This window comes from Cuculus canorus, chromosome 19 (assembly GCF_017976375.1).
Source record: "Cuculus canorus isolate bCucCan1 chromosome 19, bCucCan1.pri, whole genome shotgun sequence".
Lineage (NCBI taxonomy): Eukaryota > Metazoa > Chordata > Aves > Cuculiformes > Cuculidae > Cuculus > Cuculus canorus.
The window spans coordinates 6974371-6994866 of NC_071419.1; the positions used below are offsets into that span (position 1 = coordinate 6974371).

General features: G+C 48.2%; 1 protein-coding gene across 5 annotated transcripts in view; it reads right to left on the bottom strand.

Annotated features, from left to right (window-relative positions):
* COL27A1 (collagen type XXVII alpha 1 chain) overlaps positions 1–20496 on the bottom strand; it is a 213406-nt gene that overhangs the window by 32561 nt on the left and 160349 nt on the right. For all 5 annotated transcript variants that reach the window (XM_054084105.1, XM_054084104.1, XM_054084103.1 and 2 more), the window contains 9 exons: positions 16044–16097; positions 15058–15102; positions 14874–14918; positions 14599–14652; positions 13758–13811; positions 11225–11278; positions 9495–9548; positions 8705–8758; positions 7128–7235 (listed from right to left, as the gene is read on the bottom strand). In XM_054084105.1, coding sequence (XP_053940080.1) covers positions 7128–7235; positions 8705–8758; positions 9495–9548; positions 11225–11278; positions 13758–13811; positions 14599–14652; positions 14874–14918; positions 15058–15102; positions 16044–16097 — 522 coding nt within the window. The remainder of the gene's footprint in view (positions 1–7127; positions 7236–8704; positions 8759–9494; positions 9549–11224; positions 11279–13757; positions 13812–14598; positions 14653–14873; positions 14919–15057; positions 15103–16043; positions 16098–20496) is intronic.

The window sequence follows — 20496 nt, forward strand, 5'->3', positions numbered from 1 at the left end:
ACCGTGCCAAGTCAATGGGATTTATTTCAGATTCTGGCTCATTTTGACTCCTATTAACTCTAAATGAAGACCAGCTGGGATCAGCCTGCGCCTTCCCAAGCAGCAGAGGGACCAGGCAGGGCTGGCCGACTCACTGCAAGGGTGAATGGCCCCTTCATTGTAGGAAAGCAACTTCGGTTGCAGCAAGAAGCAGTTCTCTGGGGATTGGGAGAGCCCTGTGATTCCCTGCAGGATTCCCTGGGCTCACAGGCAACTGTGGTCCACTCCAAAAGTTTCAATGGATTTGGTGGGCTGAGTGACAGATACCAGAATAACAGAGAAGAGGAAAGAAATCCACACCATAAAATCTTCCAAACAGCAATATCCATGTACCTCTCCATAAAGCAGAATGGTCAGACTTCTGCAGAAGAGGCTGAACACAGTGCCAACAGCAATGCACTGATTATTAAAGCAAAAGATGGTGAAACTGATTGCAGCTAAGAGTAGAGTCGCCCAAGGATGGCAACATTGCTTCTGGAAGGGGAAAGATATGCAGAGGCACTCACCCTGACCCTTGCTCCTGCCCTATTCAAAGCGAAGAGCTTAAGCACGTTTGACTACATTCCAGAGCAACTTTATTCCCCTTTGATTTTTGATGCAAGACAAATACCTTCTTTACCCAAATACATAATGATACTTCAAGGCTGTCACACAATGACACATCATGGCCAAGTTCAGGCAACCTCAGCTATAGAAACTGGGCTCCGGTACAGGAGCCGGCCCTGCTGAGGTAGCAGCTACTGGAAAGATCAGGCTGTAGGGCACAAAAAGTATGTCCTGTTGTGTTCCCTTATCCCACAAGGAAGAGGTAGCTGTGACTCGGGCAAGTCAATTTACTACTTTGTGCCTCTACTGATACTATCCAAGGGCAAGATTAGGAGTAGCAGTACGGGTTTCCTAGAGCTTACTGTTACCACTGGCACTGTCACAGCCCTCTGCTGCACACGGAGTCCGGTATTCCCCACTCCTTCCATTGCTCAGTTGGAGGGTAACAACACGCCCTCCAGCTGAGGGAGTTTAAGAAAATTCTTTCAAGTAAGAGCTCCACAGACAGCCCACAGACCTGGGCACGAAAAACAGCATTTCCAGGAAAAAAACATCTCAGCACATTATCAAAAAAAGCATAGATTCCTGCATGGAGAGCAGAGATTAAAACCAGAAGCGACTCCAGGACTGCCCTTCAGCAGCCTCGGTGTCTTCAGGGAGCTGAATGCCATGTAACTGATGTGGTGCTGCCAGCTGTTGCTTATGTATTTGGAGTGAATGGCTGGATTCAGCGATGGCAGAACGAGGCGCTTTGTTGGAGAAAAATCTTTGAATCGTGTTTCCAATGGCAGGAAACAGAAAAGAACAAAGAGCAAAAAAACCACTCTGGGATAAATTCTGCTATAAGTGACATTTGGACAACTTTGTAATAGCGCAGTGTGTCAGATGAGAATGAACTCCTGCCCACCCTGGCATTACAGAGCCCAGAAACCAGCCCCATCTCAGCTGTGAGCACAGCGGGCTGTTTCTAGAGTGACCTTGCCAGCACAGAGCAGAAGGTTCAACCCAGCCAGCAAGTCCTCCTTCCACTTCAGGACTGTACCCTGTAGATGACAGAGAAACAAGAACACGATGGGGAAGATGCTGTCCTCAAGAAACCATCCAATGCTGCGTGAGATGTTGCTGCTGCTCTGGGGAGTGATGGAACTGGGATGGTGGCACTGGAGCCAAGAGCCACAAGTTCACCCAATATTCTTTGTTGGGCTGGAGAGTGGCTTTACCCTTTAAAAGCACAGTGAGTTTCCTCAAAAAAACTTCTCAGATCTTCACCCCAGCCCAGCTCTGTCACTTTACCCTTCTGGAGAGCAAACAAAAGGACTTTTGACCTTGTTGCATCAGAGTGAAAGGATTTACCAGCCCTGAGAGCTCTTTTGGTCTTCTGGTGCACATCTGCACCACGCAGCAGGGCCGGCACACGCAGCCAGATCTTCTCTGATGTAATTGTTTATGGCAATTTATACCATTGAAGTGTCTGGCTCAAAGCTTTCCCAGTCCTGACGTGGCTTGAATGACACTGCAGATAGGATTTCAGGTTTAAAAGGAAGTGGAAAAAGAAAAGAACTCAACTCCCAGTTTTGCTGAACAGCGAGGGATTTTCTTGTTTCAGAGCATGTTTTATTTCATTACCTACAGGCTCTCCAATTGCTTTCCTGGAACTGCAAAAGCCTTGCTATCAGATGTCTGCCTTGTACAACAACCAGCACATTATGAAATCTACAGTGCACAGCTACGGAGAGCAGCTGGAAACCCACCACCTTGCTCCTGCCAACTGGCTTGGGACTTTGTACAGCCACCGGCGGATCGGTTGTCCTCTGAGGGAAGGGTTGAAAAGCTGTATTTTCTGTAGGTAGAGAGGAGAAGGAGAAGAGAGGAGCACTTTTGGGGGTTTAGCTCTCAGGGACCACTTGCCTCTGTCCAGGTTGGTCATTGCATATGAGTGACTTCAGCCGCTGACTCTTTCCATCCTCTCTTTTGAAGAGCAGGATCATTTGTAAATGTATGTTACTCTCCAACAATGTTGTTCGGATTTTTCAGGCTCTGTGGCACCATCCTCTCATATAATGACAGGTTTGCAAACAAATTAGCTTTCTGTTTTGGCAAACTGCACCACGACACTTGCGTTGCTGATTGATGCCTCGCCACAGTTTGATGGGCTGTTGTATCTTCCAGTCTCCCCACAAACTGCAGAGACATACCGTTGTCTGCTTTTGCCCATATGGAAAGTCTGGTTCTCCCATGGACTAATTCTGCTCCCACTTCCTGCACTGTCGATCTGAGGATTTATATCTCCAACCAGTCTCTGAACAGACATGGCCAAATAGTCCCTGGTGCTCTGCAAGGGAAAGAGATTATCAGCTTCTCACTGCTCAAACAAGCCAACCGCAGGTCAAATGGCCAAGTACAAAGGAGAGTCAAGATCAAGTGAAGGCAAGAAGTTTGTATTAGAGGAAGATGGAAACAACTGGGAGAAGATAACATGCAAGACAGCAGCTCAGGAAAGGTGCACATCTCTGACACGATTTTTGAAACCTCAGTTGGATCTTGCACTCAGCCATGTATTAGCATTTCAGGTGCTCTGATTTCTCTTCTAGGACCAGAGGGAGAACTAGCCCATCCTTCTGCTGTGAAGAAACTAGAATGGAATAGAGCAGTGTGAACTCGGACAAAGTGACCAAAAGATAGAGGATACTCGTGTATCTCAGCTCCAGCTGCCTCAAGTCCTGCCAGCCACAGCTGTGAGACTCACGGACCATCTCAGTTGCCAGGTTTGTTTGCTGAAATCCATTGGCTTTCAAACATGTACAAACTACCCCTGGAGACTTGGCTGGGGCCTCCTTGCTGCTTTTGTTTGAGATTTAAAACCACTGTGGAAACTGGTTTTCAGATATGTTAATAATGGAAATGGCTCAGCCAAGTTAAAGCTAATGATCTTCAAAAAATGTTTCTTGAGCACCGAGGGAAGTTTGATTGTTCTCAGTTGGTAATGTAACAGCAAAGGGATGGCTTTCTGGAAGATAAAACCTTGCTGAATTATGCCAGAGACGTCCCTGCTGTAGGGATTGATCGCTGGGAGAATGTCTCTCTTCTGCATGACCCAGAAGGGTAGCACAGACCTTTTGTGCTTCCTCCAGCTTTAGCATCTGCAAAGGTGCTCCGGCACATCCCTTCAACTGCCGTCTCCCAGGGAGCTCTATGTGCAGACCAAAGAACTACTAACATCTTTCCATCCCTGGTACTGGCCTGTCACCATGCGGTGTGCGAGCTTGTATGTGCCCTGCTGAGATCTCCAGCTTCTACCTGCTCTGGTGGCTACACAGGATGCAGCCAGCTCCAGGCTTTTGGCCCCAGGCCAGAATATGAAAAATAAGCTCAAATTGTAACAGCAATAAAGGCAGATCATTTGAACAACTTGTCACCTAATTTCCTACATCTGTCAAGATGACACTTGATATTGAAGTGTTGCATTCCTTTAGACATAAGCAAAATAAAGATTAAGACTATACGTGTCCTCGGTGTTAAGAAAAAATATTCAAGAAGTGGTGTAGCTGCAGGGATTTATGATGAAAAGGGTTTTTGCAGATGGGCATCAGCTTACCCGAGCTAATATGAATCTCTTCCCGAATCGGATGTCCTACACACTCGCAGACGGAGGTCAGTTTGTCGGCACAGGTAATGAGAGAGACCCTTGTATGTGTGTCTTTCCCACTAACAGCGTGGAAGCATCAATATCTTCTCTATCCACTTTGTAGCTGAGCAGGATATCCCAACAATATTGGAGCAGAAGCAAACATCTCTAACCCAGGAAAAAGTCAGTGGATCCAGTCAGGAATGCAGTGAAGCATGGATGTAAGGACTCCTGGGTGTTATGCCAGGAGGGACAAATGAAGATGCAATAGCTAAAGATGAAGCTACTCTTTAAAACCTTCCAAACTGAGTATTGGACAGCATAACACTATCACATCAGATGTATTGAAACCATATGCAACACGCGTAATGTGTAAACACACAGTATCTGCAGCACACCCAAACCCACCACGCCTCCTCCCTGCAACGCAACTGCCTCCACACCTTCCCCAGGCAATTTCTATGTCACCCTACAAATCTTGGTCAGGAGTTTGTTACTCTGCAACCTTGGTATTTGCCCTTTGGTGAATACGACTAGGATTTTTCCCTGACAAGATTTCTGTTATCTTTGTCCAGCAGCTTTAAACTCCTCTGCCCCTTGTACATGTCTGTGGTGGGTTCTGTCTGTGGTGGGTTCTGTCTGTGGTGGGTTTTGCGGTGTATCTTGCAGAGGATGGGTTGACCTGATATCCCAGCTTCCATCCCTCAGGTGAAAGCAGGGCTGCCGTTACCTCTAGCAGTTTGCATCTCTGACCTGTAAACTTTACCTTGGCAATAATCTAAGGAAAATCCCGCTAATATTTGTACATATTCTCCACAGAAAGGTAGGACTTTTTTCACAAAGGAAAAATGGGAAGAGAAAAATTATTCGTAATTCTGTCAGAAGACTTCCAGCTTTAAATTAGCTCAGTGACTACAGGAACACCCATCTATATCTTAAGTAACAGTCAGGCGTTTGGCAGGGGAGACAGCGCTATCTGGAGCCTATTGGGTCTCTGAAAGTCTGCTTGAGTCTAGGCACAGGGGTATGCAAAGAAGCACATTAAAATAGTAGATGGAAATATAGCACACTGCAGGAAAAAAAACAAAAGGGAGTGATTACGAGCAGGAATCTTGGCTCTATTGACTCTTTTTTTTTAAATAAAACAGAAAACTGCATCATGTTCCCAGGGACATGCTGGCAAACAGCAGGGACAGAGTCTGAGAGAATCTATATTTTATACTTCATAACTTAATATGGCTTTTGCATGATTTTAGTATTTTTATTGGTTCTTAAAACATGCACAATATAAACACATGAACCAGCCAGTAGTACAGCACACGGAGGGCTGAGCGCTGAGGGTGGCTGTCCAGTCTGCAACTGGGAGGGAGCTGTGATGTTGGGGACCACCCCTCACCCGTGCTGTGGTCCCAGTCCTTCAAAGGGCTCCCTGTGGGTACAGGGATCTGCGGCCAAGGATGGCCTTTTTGAGGGCAGGACTACAGCCTTATTCTGCACATTTATGGTGCTGCATTGCACCATTAAGCCAATGTTTCCACTTTCTAATCGAGTCAGTGCTCAAATCCTAACCTCAGCCCAAAAATAACACAAATCCAGCCCCTTTGCTACTTCCATCTCCTCACACCCTTCTCTCTGCCCTCCTTTTAGCCAGCCACAACGTCACCAAAGGGAACAACAACATGCTTCAACATTGAGCATCCACCCAGCACTCAGGGGTACCTGCGTACCCTGCTGCTTCACACCCATCCCGGGCAGGGATTTCAGAGCTGCCATTGAACTTGGTCTAACTTGGGCTACTCATTCCTTTTGAGATGCTGAGGCTGTCTATACGCCTCCTGAAGACATGTCGGGTGGGAGCCGGCGTGTTCGTTAACTGCATAACGAATAAGCCTTGTGCTACAGGCAAGCAGAGCCGCTCCAGCCAGGCTGGCTGCATCCGACTCAGCCAGGCTGTCACTTCACAGAAAGAGCCTCACAAGTCCACGCTTCTGACAGTTTTGATCCACAATAATTACAATGAATAAATCATGTCATCGAGCTGCTAGACTCCACATTTCAAGCAGAAGGGCCTGACTTGGCTTGCAGAGCAGCCCACTGGGGCACTGGGCAGAGCTATCCCTCCATCTGGCACCACCGAGCGAGCCTTAAGCCAAACCCTGCCCGACTCCTCTGGCCCCGCAGCTCTCATCTCGGAGCCAGAATCACTTTTTTTTCTTCCTATAGCACTGAGATCAGGCCTCCAAGGGAACCAGACATGCTGAGGATATACACCGAGGATTCAGGACTAATTTCCTGCTCACTCCTTCTATTTGTCTTCTATATTTAAGGGGGAAACCCAGAAGTAAACAACTAATCATCAAACAGAAGTGAGAGAAGACAAAAGCTGGCCATTTCCAAACTCCAGGCTAAGGCCAGCTGTGGCAGCCAGGGGAGACTCAGCTCCTTGCAGCCCTCTGTCCATTCCTCTCCAATTCCCGGAGAGGTGATCCCTTTACAGATGCAGTGGAGAGGCACAGTGTTCCAAAGCCTACAGCAGACCAGAGAAGTGATCTGCATCTCAACTGCATATCCTGATTGAAAGACCTAACCATCTCCTGGATGTAATTTTTCACAAAAATAACATACTTCATGACAACATTTGCAAGAAGTCACACTGCTGCCACCGGGAAGGTTAAAGTCATCTTGTATATGGGGATTTAGACAAGAGCATGCAGCACTCTGCTGATCCTTTTTGGGTTATAGGTAACTGCTAATTTGGAAACCAGAGTGCAGGAGCTGTGGTGTGCCAATACCTGTCACACTCATGACCTGAGATAGCCACTAGGCTGACCATGCAGCCTGGGGAGGAGAGCACCAATTCCTACAGGAAACCCACAGACCAGCTACGAGGGTGAGCAGGCTGGTTTTGCAGACTCACTCGGACACCTGTGATGCCGGGATATCCAGGAGGGCCTTCTTTTCCCTTCAGTCCCTCGTTGCCTTTCTCTCCTTTCTCTCCCTCCAGGCCTTGCTCTCCTTTGTCTCCCTGTGGAAGAGAGGAAGGTGGGAGCTTTTCATACCCACACAACACATGGGTCACTGTACATGGCTCTTGCAAGGAAAAAACCCACCACATAATTGATATTTCAGGAGTCTGAGAGGAAGAAAGCCTGCGAGCAAAAGGATGAATGAGGATGAGTCATAACACATTTGACATTTAGCAAAATGAGCAAAACCAGGTTTCTTTTTTTTTTTTTAATGTCTCTTGGCCGGAGGAGAAGGAACTCCCCCATTACACAGGGTAATCTAAACTCCTTTGCTTCTCCTGCAATAAGGCCTGAACCTCCCACATCAATGAGACTGGTGGACAAGATCTGAAAGTCTCTCTTGCCTCACCCAGAAGCCCTGGGATTAGATGCTGAAAGATTTTTAATAGGATGGGTTTGCCTGGAGCAGCTGCTTGGCTCTTCCTGCCAAATGGGAATCAGCCCAGGGCTCAAATAAACACTCTGTGAAACAGTGTCATCTTGCCCTTGTGAAGGATTTGTGGTCTGAGCAGTAGGTATCACATCAAACCACTGTTCTTATAACTGATCGCACAAAATTTTGTGGAGGTAGTCAAAAGATCCAATTCTCTACTGACAGCAGCACCTACACTTGTGCAACCAACCAGCCTTGACAGAGTCATTTACACCTGCACCCACATCAGTGAGAGCACAGCAACATCTCTTCTGGTTAAACAAATGCACCTGCAGTGAGCGGTGGCTCTTCTACTGTCCAGAGACACATCCAGGTGCAAAAGATCTAGTCTGGTTCAAGAACTCTTAGAGACAGCGGTGGCAAGAGGATACAGAAGTCTTGACTGTCTTTAAGGAAGAGCCTTTTGGTGCAACACTCAGAGATAAGCAAAAGCAGAGACACATGGCAAATAGTTTAACCGGCTACTTTTTCTTTCCATGGAACAAAACTGTTGGCTTGTTTGGAGAGGCCGGCTGTGCAGGGACAGAAATCAGTGTCCTGTTCCAAAGCCATGATAGCAAACGCACAGCAGCTAGATAAAGAGTGCAGGGCAAGCCCTGAGCGAGCACCTGGGGCTTTGCCAAAGGAAGGGGATCTGGTTTCTTTACTTGGAAACATTGTTTTGGTCAGTGCGGTGAGGGAGAGTAATGGACAATTCTTGATTTCCCCTGCCAGGCTCAGGAATTCCTGATTAGCTGGAAATTTAATCTGTAAAGCCTCAAATAAAACAGACAAATTGTTGGAAATTAGATTTTGAAGAACTTGACCTTTTTGGAGATCTGATCAGCTGCCAAATATGTGAGTAGAGGAGTGAAACAGGAGAACGCTGTTACGTGTGCTTGCAGAAAAAAAAAATCCTTAGAGGAAGCAGGGCAGAGGTTTACTGCAGAAAGGACCCAATAACTCCCTCGGCTTCAACATGGCTCTGGGATCCACGAGGCTCTGAGTGCACAGAGATGTGTGAGCACTGAAACATGCCATGAGACTGAGGTTTACCTTGACACCGTCCGGCCCGAGTGGTCCGCTGTCTCCTTCCAGCCCGGATTCTCCCTGCAAGGCATAAACAAGCACCATAAGGCTGTGCCTAAACAGCCGTGCTTTCTGCAGCTGACTCGGCAGCGAGCTGGGCTGCAGCGACAGGAGCCCAACCCTGCACTTTGACACATGTTCTATCTCAAAGCCTAATGTTGAACAAGCTCTTCCTGAAGCAAGAGCAGCATTTCAACCTCTTCTTTTATTCTGAGCCACATTCTTTCTTGCTTTATTCTGAGACCTCTTTACCTGTGGTGGAAAGCAGGCTCACTCTGTACTCATGTAACCCAGGGCTTCCCCATCGTGCTCCAACAACTGACCTTAGTCCTGTGAGGGGACCAGAGCCACTGCTGGCTTCAATTCGTGCATTCATCCCACCCCTGGCTCCCTCCCACGCGTGCATAGTGTAGCCAGTGTTTCCCTGCTTAATGCCTGCCTTCTGCTCCAGCGTGTCCCTGCCCCGCAGACTGCACGTTCCTGGTGAACAGGAGGGGTCTGTTCCCACACTGTCCCTTTCATATGCAAGGTTGTCACATCACTTAGCAAAGCCGCACTGTAGCATCCGAGCAGCTCGTGTGGGCTGGTGAGTTCAAGCTGACAGGCTGTGTGAGGAAGGAGCTTCCACCACCCACAGGGCTGCAAGGGTTAAGGGATGTCCAGAGCAGGCTCTGTCTGCCCAGCTGTGGGTGAACAGGGAGCAGAGCCTCTGGGGAACTGATACAGCACAAAAGCCCTACCAGGTCATCATACTCACCCTTTGGCCAACGAGGCCTTGCTCACCAGGGGCTCCCAACTGGCCAGGATCACCCTAAAAAGAGGGAATCGCATAGAGACAAGTTACTGACAGTGAGTGGGCATGAAGTACTTCCCATTGCACCCCTCATTCTGAATTTTTCTTTCCCTTTCCTACACAAACACCTTCACTTCAGTTTGCAAGGGCTCCAAAGGACAGATTGGCATCACCAGCACCTCTGCTCACAGAGGGCCAGCACACACCTCACAATGCTGCTCAACAGGACAAGGATCAAGGAGTGGTTTGCAGTGCCTGCAGCTGCGGAGCCAGAAGATATTCTCTTGGCATGGCTCTTCAGCAGAAAAGGAGCGATGCTGGGTGCAAAGCAGTGATGCTGCAGACACAATCTGAGTGAGGGAGAGGAGAGCTGACAGCTCTTTGAGCCCCAGCATGACTAAGGAGAGCGGAGAAGAACCTGAATCTTTGATGGCACCAAAATGAGTAAACTGAAGGTTTTGGAGCTGGCAAACAAATGGATCTTGGTGACAGACTGCAAGGTTGCAATTTAGCACTGGGGGTACAATGGCCATTGGGCAGCTACTTCTCATGTGCGTCCATCCAAGATAACCACTTTGAAAGGAAAAGAGCTCAGGAAATGCAAAGGCAGAAAGAGAAAAAAGGCTTGACCTATCCACACATCTAATTCTGGTGATGCAAGTGATGACTGCCCAGAGCAACTCAGCCTATCCCAGCATCTCCCAGCTTTGGAGAAGGAGGAGCATGGGACTCTCACTCTCTGACTGCCCAGCAATGGTGTGTTGCGCTGACAGCAGGTAAAGGGGTGTTTGTGTAAATCGTCGTGCCCTGTTCCTGAGGAGGGCTGCCAGGAGCTCATGAGCTGAAACACTCGTGCAGTATCAGGACACCAAAGACATGGTACATCCAGTGAAGCGTCAGAAGATTTGCCAAGGAAAGCATGGCAAAGGATGGGCTGGGGGTGGGGAGTGAAGAACAGCAAAGAGGAAATCACATTTAATCCCCACATAGAGTCTGTTAAAAACTTCTCTGCGTACGAGTGAACCTTCAAATCAAGCGGAAATAGGGTTAGGATAAAATAAAAACCCCTCTGAGCTGCTCAGCACAGGGATCTTATTCAAACAAAGAGATGGTTTTTATAAGTCGTTCCACGTGGACAAGAAGGAGCATTCATGGCTCCAGAGAAGAGCACCCTTCCCCCATAACCATCAGAGGAGTTCAGTCCCCACATTGCTGAGGCTTGAAAACTGTGGCAGGGCCTTGTCTGAGGGTATTTTCAAGTTTGAGATCTTTCTAAGGGTTGGTCTCAATGATCTTAAAGGTCTTTTCTAACCTAAACGATTCTGTGATTCTAAGACTCTTCTTGTTTCAAATTAGAAGCTGCCTGGATCTCTGCGTCTCGAGGATTCCCCTCTTCTCCACTCAGGTTTTCAATCTGCAAAGTTCTCAAGCTTCATTTCCAAGGCCCTTCACAGCTCTTGAGTCAGAACATTCCTGGGATGGTACTTGCCCAGAGCACTAGACAGCCTCAGGAATTTGTAACTAAGGGCTTAAAACTAACCTTATTTTATTTTTTAAACTTTATCCTTTGTTGGATATGTTGTCTGCTATGGCTGCTGGAGGCTGAACCTGCAATGTTATCCCTTCCTCTAGGAACAGAAATTACTATTATCTCCCCAATCTGCTGAAGAAATTGCAGTAAGGGTTTTTCTTACCTTCATGCCAGGTTCACCTGGAAGGCCAGGTTGTCCCATTGAGCCAGGCAGTCCCTGGGAAAAAAAAACCAAGATAATAACAAAGCCCATTGTAACCAAGTAGAAAGCAAGATCAAAGACATAATTCCTACAGCAGAGCCCTCCTGGGACAGTGGAGCCCTGGTTGCAATGTATTTACCTTCCCAGAGCTGGATCAGAGTATGTAGCATCAAAGAGGCTCAATACCCTCTCGTGCCTGGTTCCCTGGAGGGCTCAGTGTGTCTCTCACACTCCCCCCTCTCCCCAGCCCTACGACAGCCCCCCACCTCCGCTGCCAAGCACCTCTTTATAACTCCTTCCAAACTCTGTGCTTTCTAAGGTTAGTAACCATGCTGGGAAGCAGCACAGAGATTAGTTGGGAAAGAAGGGAAAAGGTCCGGAATTAGACTTCAGAGGTTTTTGCAAGGGTCTAGCAGGCTGGCTGATATAGTGGATAAGAGTTGTGCTCTTGCTCCCTGCTCCCTACAACCACATTTCTCCATTCCTACTGGTGTGAACACACTTTCTGTGCCACCTGTCTCATTTCAGTTAGGGTTAAGCGTTAATGCAGCCTCAGGGTTTGCAGGAGGATAGAACCGTTCTGCCTTTGCAGGAGCAGCTGCCCCAGATGACACAGCTTTGAGCTGAGCCCTTGGCCCCACACCCCTGGGAGAGGCAGAGGGTGCAATAGTGCTGCCGGCTCCAGGACAGCTAAAGGGAGCCAAGAACTGCAAGGTTATAGAAAACCCTCCAGCACGAACTTCAGCCAGACTGGCCTTGACATCCATCACCCCCATTCTCAGGCTGTAATAGGCCAGCAAACACCCTAACAGATGGAACTCGGATCAGAAATCCATGCCCTAGGGTTGCCACCAAGCTGTACCAGGTGAAAGAAAGTGGCTGGCAGGGCAGACAACCTTGCCCTATCTGAGCATAGACCCTGGCTGGGGCGTTTGGCATCCATGAGAGAGCCAGAAATGAGTGCCTGGCTTGGAAAACAAGGGGGAGTAAGATGGAAAGATGGAAGATGAGAGAATGACCTTGCAAACTGTCCTTACTCAGTGTTCCACTGCTATGTGCAGCCTTGAGATAGAGGGGTCACGTTCATTAGATATATTTAGTACCAAGAACAATTGGAAGCTTTCATCTTTGTGCATTTGCGAGTGCCTCTGGGAAACATGGGGAATGAGAATATGTAATACAAGCCCAAAGACAAGACAGTAAAGCTTGTCTTTAAAGGATTTGAGTGGTTTATTTACTTATGATATTTGCTTTTCAGACAACAATCTCCCTACTCTTTGCAGCTAGGAATAAAGGATAAAAGAGCACATAGTCAAGGGAGCACTTTGCTGCCCAAAGAATAAACCTAGCTCCTGGCTTGCTGAAATGGATTCGAACAGAGGAGGCAGCAGGGCACATGTTGGGTTTACGAACAAATGGTCAAGTCACGCAATGAGAAAATTCAAGCTCCAATGAAAGCAAAAATCCTGCTTTGGTTTCTCCAGAGGTGCCAGTGCAGAGAAAGGCTCCTGGAAGAGTCATACATTTCAATAAAGCTCTGTACTTTCTTGGTTGGCAACATCGAGAGTGGCTCGGTAGCAGCTTTCCAGCTCCCCAGTGTGGTTTACCACACTGGGAGCTCTCTCCATCCAGTCTAGCAGCCATGAGAATGGAAACTTTCATGACTCATATGCTTTGCAGTAGACTGCGTTAAGAGCTACCTTTTATGCTGCTTTTTGCAACCAAGTGAAACATCATATCTATATTACAGCTCAGGACCTTTGGAAAGGAGGTACCTAAGGGGAATTGGCACATCTGGTATGAATAGCCAAGACTTCAAGGCAAGTAAAACCAAGCCAAGATTGCAGATAAGTTAGGGGGAAACCACGAAGGCAAACCTTGCAGTCTGTAAGGGCACTGTTTGGCAGCTGCTGCTGCTTTGGTTTTGGTGTGTTTTTGCCATTGCTTCATGGCAACGGTAACCCAAAAGCACAGTCAGCAGCAAAGGCATTTCTCGGAGCTTCCTCCACTGACTGCAGTGGCTTGTGCTGGACCTGCCATAGCAATTCGGGCGGGCTGACAAAACTGTGTCTTGTCAGCAATGGCAATGGCACCAGTGAGAGGGAACAAAAAGACCAGTTTCTGGTTTGAATTGTTATTGTATGTGGTCCCTGACTCTGTATCCTGGTGTAGAAAGGTAGTCCCTGATGTGGTTGTAGACCCAGGAGCCATGCCTGGGATATGCACGTCAGCATGGTTGGCTTTGAAGTGTTTCTCTAGTTGTGAAAATGGATCTGCGCATGTACTGTCTGTGCGTCTATAGGCTGTGATGAAAATGATGCTCCAAGTTCTGATTTTCACTCTATGCTTTGGAGTTGACTTTCAGCCTCAAGGGAAATCCTTCCTACTCGTGTCCCCAGGTGTGAAAGGATATGTCTCTGCACATATACTCCTCCCTCAGCCTTGCCACTCTTGATGCAAAGGAAAAACAAATAGGAGCAAAGATCAGACCTACCTTATGTCCAATTTCTCCCAAAGGCCCAGGTGGTCCCTGTGGTCCTTGTGGACCCTGAAAAACAGAGAAGGCTATTTTCATACAACTGTTTTCATTTCTGAAGTGCCATCGCTTCCAAGGTCTGTAAGATAAAACACCAGTTCCTTCCCACAGTGGAGCTATGCTGAGTGCAAAAGTTGGCCAGGGAGATGGAGAGGCCAGTAATGGGTGTGCTGAGGCACCTTAACAGGCAAACAACAGCTCAGAAGACCCTTTGTCCTTCTGGCTCCCATCTGAAACAACCGCAGCTTGCAACCTGAAAACACCTCCCTTTCCCTTCACAGTCCAGGTCAGTCCCCACAGACACACAGAGCAGGAGATGACTCCTTTTCCTGCTTCAGTGGTCCTGCTGGCCCTCCTTGAGGTCTGTATCTTCACCTGTCAGCTCCCAGTGCCCTCCCCAAAGCTACAGGCTCAGTTCTGACACCAACAGCCTCCCTCCCGATGTCCCTTCAACTCTACCTTCCAGCCCAGCCCAACTCCTCCTGTTACACTTGACTCTGTCCCAGACCCATCCTTGCCCTTCCATTCTCATGACCATTCCAAAATCCAGCCCAGGCTGTATCCTGCACTCCCCCTGGTTGGTCCACGGCCCCCTTTTGATTTCCAGGGGTCTGACCTTGTCTTTCTTCATGCCTCCTAGGACTCCAGCCAAGTTTTTCACATCTCTGACTGTGCTGGAGTTGGCAAGCACAGAGAAGCTGGGAACAGGAATGAGTGGAGGAGAAGAGACAGACAAAGAAATGAAGTGTCTGTGAGTGGCAAGGCAAGACAGATGAAGAGAGAGTCATAAGACACTTGCCGGGTCGCCTGGAGCCCCTTTTGCTCCTGGAGGTCCAGAAGGTCCTTGGATACCCTAAAAAAATTAAAACCACTAAGGTCAGCTCCAAACCCATAACAATCTTTCATGCCTCTCAGCAGTAACGTGCATCTCCAGTTCTCCAGTAAAAGGAGTGGAGAAGTGGCCTCGTAAGTGTAAGGCACTGTCCAAGTTCTTCCGCCCGGACCAGGACCCGAAGCTTACAGACTTGAGCGAAAGAGAGGTTATGAAAGGAATCACAAACGATGGGCACTTACTGGGAAGCCACGTGCTCCTGTCTCCCCAGTCTCACCCATCTTGCCCTGTGAAGACATAGTTACAGTCATTAGCGGCTGGGAATGCACTGAGATGGCTGTGGTGCTTTGGCCAAGAGAAGCCCCACTGTGGGCATGTGGAGGACATGCCAGGTTTGGCAGCCACTGGCTGTCACAGAGGACATACCTGCAGCCCATCTGGCCCTGGCTTGCCTGGCCCCCCTGGTCTGCCCTGCAAAGCAAAAAGACAAATACACATTGGCAAGAGTGCAAACTGTATTGGTGATGCTCTTCTGTCCCAGCCCATCCTCTCTTGCATTTCTGTGTGTCAAATACCCCCTTTAGTTCCCTGCAGCTTTTGAGAGGCCACGTGCCCGGCATCCTGCCCTGAGGAACACCCCATCCAGCAGGGAGTTTGGACAGTGGGCTGCATGACCTAAGATTTTTTGAGCAAACATGGCTTTGGAGGAGGCTGGGATTCTCAGGAGACTTGGCACACCCCTGCCTGTCAGGGAATGAAATAAGGGAGCTTCCCCATCCAAAATACATCCAGAGGGCCATGCGTTCCATGTAGGGGATGGAGTCTGTGTTGTTCAATGGTAGGACAAAGGTCCAGCTCTGCCATGGTACTCTCACATCAGGCTGTTGCCAAAGGGAGAAACTCTCCCATGCACACCTCTCAAAGCCTGTGGTCCAGCAGGCAAACCTTGGATGAGGGTCTGCTCAGGCAAGGTATCTACAGCTTCTCTTTGCACCAGGCATCTCCTGCCTCATGTTTTCTCCTGTCCTGATGTGTTTAATATGAAGTACATCAGAAGAGATACAATTCCCTTAGGTCATATTTTACCCGTTGTGTTAAATTGCTCTGATTTTGGTGCTATGTTCATCTGTAACACTCAGCTGCATTCACTGCCAGTTAAAGCTACACCTATTCCTCAGAAAGACTCCTTTTATGTTTGTGGTCCTCTTTGTTCGGGGTCACAGATCCTAGGAGCAAGGGCCTTGATCCCCACATTGGACAGATTTTACTCCACCTGCACGGAAGACTCATCCCTGCTGGCTGATCCTTATGGAACAATTTAACAATCAAGACGTAGCCTTGATCCTGTTCATTGCATTTCACAACATAGCCAACATTAGTGTTCACCAACCTGGCCACCCACTGGCCCTCACCTTGACACCTCGTGACCCTGGCTCTCCTACTGGTCCATCAGGCCCTCTGTCACCCTGTAAAAAGGTAAAAGAGAAGCAAGGATAAGAACATAGAATATATATCTCACCGGAAAATACAGCAGTCGCTTTAGGTTTGGCTACAAGGAAAGTGCATGAGATCGTTCCTGGCTAAGGGAACCTATACCTGGTTGGATTGAGCACGGCTTCTCAGAGCCCAGGACTCAAAAGATCCTTGCTGCGTTTTGTTGCTTCATTTCTCGCCATTACCAGCTCACAGCGTCGAAGCACTTTTTAGTCCTTTTAAACCAACTGCCAACCACAAAACCAAAGCCAGAGGAGAAAAGCCGTCCAAGAACCGCCTTATTTTCAGATAAGAGTTATGTGACTACAATTTTGCAATGCACAGACTTACAGTTCAAGCCTCACCGATAGCAAACCTCTTCCTTCCTAGAAACCCTACATTCCCAACTGTCCCTACCCTTAACTCTTGGTGTACCGCACTGTCTCATGGCCACAAAATATACAGAGGCACAGAAAGCCCCAACATACAGTACCTTCACAATGGGCCTCAGACTGCTTCCAAAGAGCAGGATGTATCTGCTGGCAGAAAAACTCCAAGCCTACAGTTACCTGCGACTTAAAGAACTGGCTGCTGTTACAAATCAGGCAGGTGCTCATGCATATGCATGCTGGGAGGAGTGCAGCCAGCTGCCCCTGCTTTGGCATGTTTGATCCTATGCCCGGCATCTGCTCCTGGGTGGATGCACGTGTGCAGCAGGCATGAGGACCTCTGGAGGTGCACAGGACATGCACACTGTTACAAATGTTCACGGAAGCTTCAGGAGTCCAGACAGTGAATAATCCTGGATGGACTTAGCCAAAATGGAACAGCTCATGGTAGCATCCTCAAGGAAGAGGTGTTATTGTTCTTCCAGAGAGTGCTAGATGAGGAGAGCACTGGTCTTGAAGAGGGGATAGTGTGATCTAGCTTTCAAGCTAATCTCACAAGAGCTGAAGGCAGAGCCTTCTGCACCATTTGAACCCCAGAAACAAATGTGTCACACTAATGGAGAGCAAACAGAGCCACACTCAGGGAAAACATAACAGTGAAAAAAGAGCATATCAAGAGACTCTATTAACGCACGTCATGTTCATAATCAGGCCATGAGCTCGGTTGGGACACTGAGGCGCTACTGCAATGTAAATAATAAATAAAAACACAGAGCGGTGCTAGAATGTAGTGGTAAGAGGAATCCTGAGAGGAGGCCAACACGGAAATAGAGAAAACAGGAGCCAATGTACTTAATCGGGATGCAAACTCAGTGCCAAAAGTAATAATACAGCTAGGGAGCCAATGCGTTAGAAAAGCAACTCCAGTATAACAGGCAGGAGAGAGAGACTCACAAAGAAAGGCAGTGTAACAGCAGAAGATGTATAGGAAGTGTAGCCAAACTATTACGGAAGGCAAATATTGTCAATATAAAATAATACAAAAACTTCTACTGCGCTTGGCAAAACCCTGTGCTGCCGAGCCTACCAAGATTAAACAACCAACAGTCGGTATGGCATACCAGTAAGACACAGCTCTTAAGAATGCTCAGCCTGGTCTCAAGGACAGAAGAGGACTGTGCACCAGATGGGAACACCACAATGAAATGGGGTGTTTCACAGGTTAGTGCTTTGCTACACAATATAATGGCACCTCTCACCAGCCCCAGACACCAAGGGCCCCAGCTCATGCTGGCCACTAGATCAGAGAACAGCAAAGATCAAAAGTTTTATTAATCCATGTCCCTGTAAACCTCAAAGTGCAATGAAATAAACCAGAAGGTCATTTAAAAGCAGGGCCACTGACAGCTCAAGCAAAAAAAGCCCTGTAAATTGGAGTAGTGGGAGATCAAGGCTCGGAAGCATTTGAGGAGCTGCCTGCAGTGACGGGGACACCCAACAACCCAGCAAAACACAGACCTGCCCTGGGCTGGGTGCTGCACTGCCCAGGGGAAAACAGGCATCGGCATGTGCATGGCATTGGCACCCTGCCACTCAAGTTCTCATACTCCCTGGGAAACAAACTGTTGTTCCCCTCTGCTTTGAGCAAGCTGCCATTAATTATTTTGTGCAATTACATCGTTACTATCTGAGATGATGGGGTTATCTGCTTCTGAAGAAGTGCTGGAGGGAAAGACTCAATAGCTCAGCCCTGGTGCCAAAGAAGGAGGGAGCAAGGATCAGAGGCAAGTGGGATATGGAAATAGCAGCTATGACCCAGGTTAGAGGTCTTTGTTCCAGGACAGATGATGGTGGAGAGGAAAAGTAGGATGCATTTGCCCCATCCAGACCCATCTTCTGTAGCCTGTCCTGCCCTATGCGGTCCCTTTGCCAGTGCTGCGTAGAGGCTGTTGGGTGCCCTCAGCCCTCTCCGTGCACTGCAGTGAGGGCAGTGATGGCTGTGTTCTCAGCAGTCCAACCCAGCAGGGCTGTCTGGTTGGCTGGGGAGGTGTTTACGGTATCCTCGTTTCTTCCAGCGGAGCCCTGTCACCAGCATTGCAGGATCTGCCAGGGCAATCTCACTTCACAGCAGTCACCTGCCTAATCCCATCACAATACATCTCATCGGCATCTGACCTAAAGAAGGAGAAAGTGACCCCGTTTTTGCAAATGCATGTGGCAAGCTTCATCTTCTCCAGCCTTCTGGGCCAACCTCCAGGATAAAGGCTTCCTCTAATTCGCCCTGACAGGAGAGGCTACGTTTAGTCAATTAGTTAAATCTTTAAAGCTCTCTTTTACTGACAAGGCTGGTTAGAGGTGAGCGAGTGAGGTCCTGGCAGCTCTCCAGGGAGCATCCTATGCCAAACGTCGTAAGGCACAGCACGGTGCCTTTCCCCTGCAGACCCAGAGGCTTGGCCTTGCAAGCAGGGCTGATCGCAGCTCCCTGCGCTTCCCTTGGACCCTCAGAGCTTCAAAATTAACTGAACAGCCAGACACTCCTTCCTGAGCACGGCAGGGCAGAGGGACACGGGAGAGGCATTTTGGAGAACGTTATCCTAAGGGCATGTCCAGCATGGACCCATCCTAAGAACGGGGTAAGGAAGGTGTAGTGAAAGGCATGGTTTTATCACTGTTGCCAGCATCTCTAGGAGCCCATGAAACAGAGAAAGGAGCTTTTCTTTAGTCTGCGTTAGTATTTATACAACAGTACACAGCTCAAGAGAGGTCCTGCTGGGCCAGGGCTGTACAAACAGCACAAGCTCCAAGGTTTACAATGTAAACAGGAAAAAAAGGAGGGTTAAATTGAGATCTGTCCGCTCCTTTGCACATGAGCAGCCAAGGCTCAGAGAGATATAGGTTCATGGCTAATGGAGCATTTGAAAATCTGCTCAACCATTTCAACAAAGTCAGCTGGACATCAACGTGCAGCTCGGAGGCATTGCCAGGTCCATCTCAAAGCAGCTCATCCAAGGTCATGCAGGGAGTCACAGAACAAGGGTGGTTCCTAGTCAGTCCCACTGCAGAACATGAGCCACAAGACCAAACGTCATCACTCATTGCTACCTAAACAGAGGACTTTGCCCTTTTGGTTGTGCTGTCAGGCAAGAGGAGCCAAATTGGCACTGTTGGGAAATGGCAGCTCTGTGACCCTGTATCCAAATGCTGCTGCCCCAACTGCCGTAACTCACACTTGTGCTGAACGCCTGGATCTCAGCAGGCAGGAAGACACTCTACTTCCAGTGTCTCACACGGGCACATTTCTCACTGCAGTCCCTGTGTAGGTCCCTGCAGAGCTATGTAGTGGAAAGCTAGTGTTAAATCCTTGCGAGTCTCAACTGCAGTCACATTCTGCCCCTGTAATCTTCAGGGATTTTTTAATGAAGACTCCAGCAATAGTAGCAAAAATGGTCACAGTGCTGCTCAGTCAGTTAAGTACACAGGACAAGAACGTATTTCCCTCAGAGCAATGCAATTCTGAGCAGCACTATCAACCATCCCAGTCTAAATAAAATGTTAAAATGCCGGCTAGATATGAACATTGTCAGCTCACAAATGCAGGGAAAATCAGCTTCAGGCTTTACAAATCAGCTTTACCGCTAGTCCTGTGAATCAATAGATCTACCCAGCTGCTAGAATAGACAACGTTTCAGCAGAACAGGGCTAAATACCGAACAAGGTGTTTCTGCAAAGCAATGCTGCATTTCCTCCTGTTCAAATAGATACCCAGAGCTCAAAGACAGACAGTAACCAGCCTCTGAATAGCAGAAGCAGCGGCACAAACAAGCAGTCAGTAGCTTCTTTCCAGAAATCCAAAGCTTCTCCCTTTACCCCTTTATCCAAATACTGATATTGCACTATCACAGTCCAGCCAAACGGAAAGCAAGCAGACGCCTTGACCGAAGCTGAAGGGAGACATCGCTGGCCACAGATCTGTAGTAAACTTTTCCTCAAACACTTCTAATGC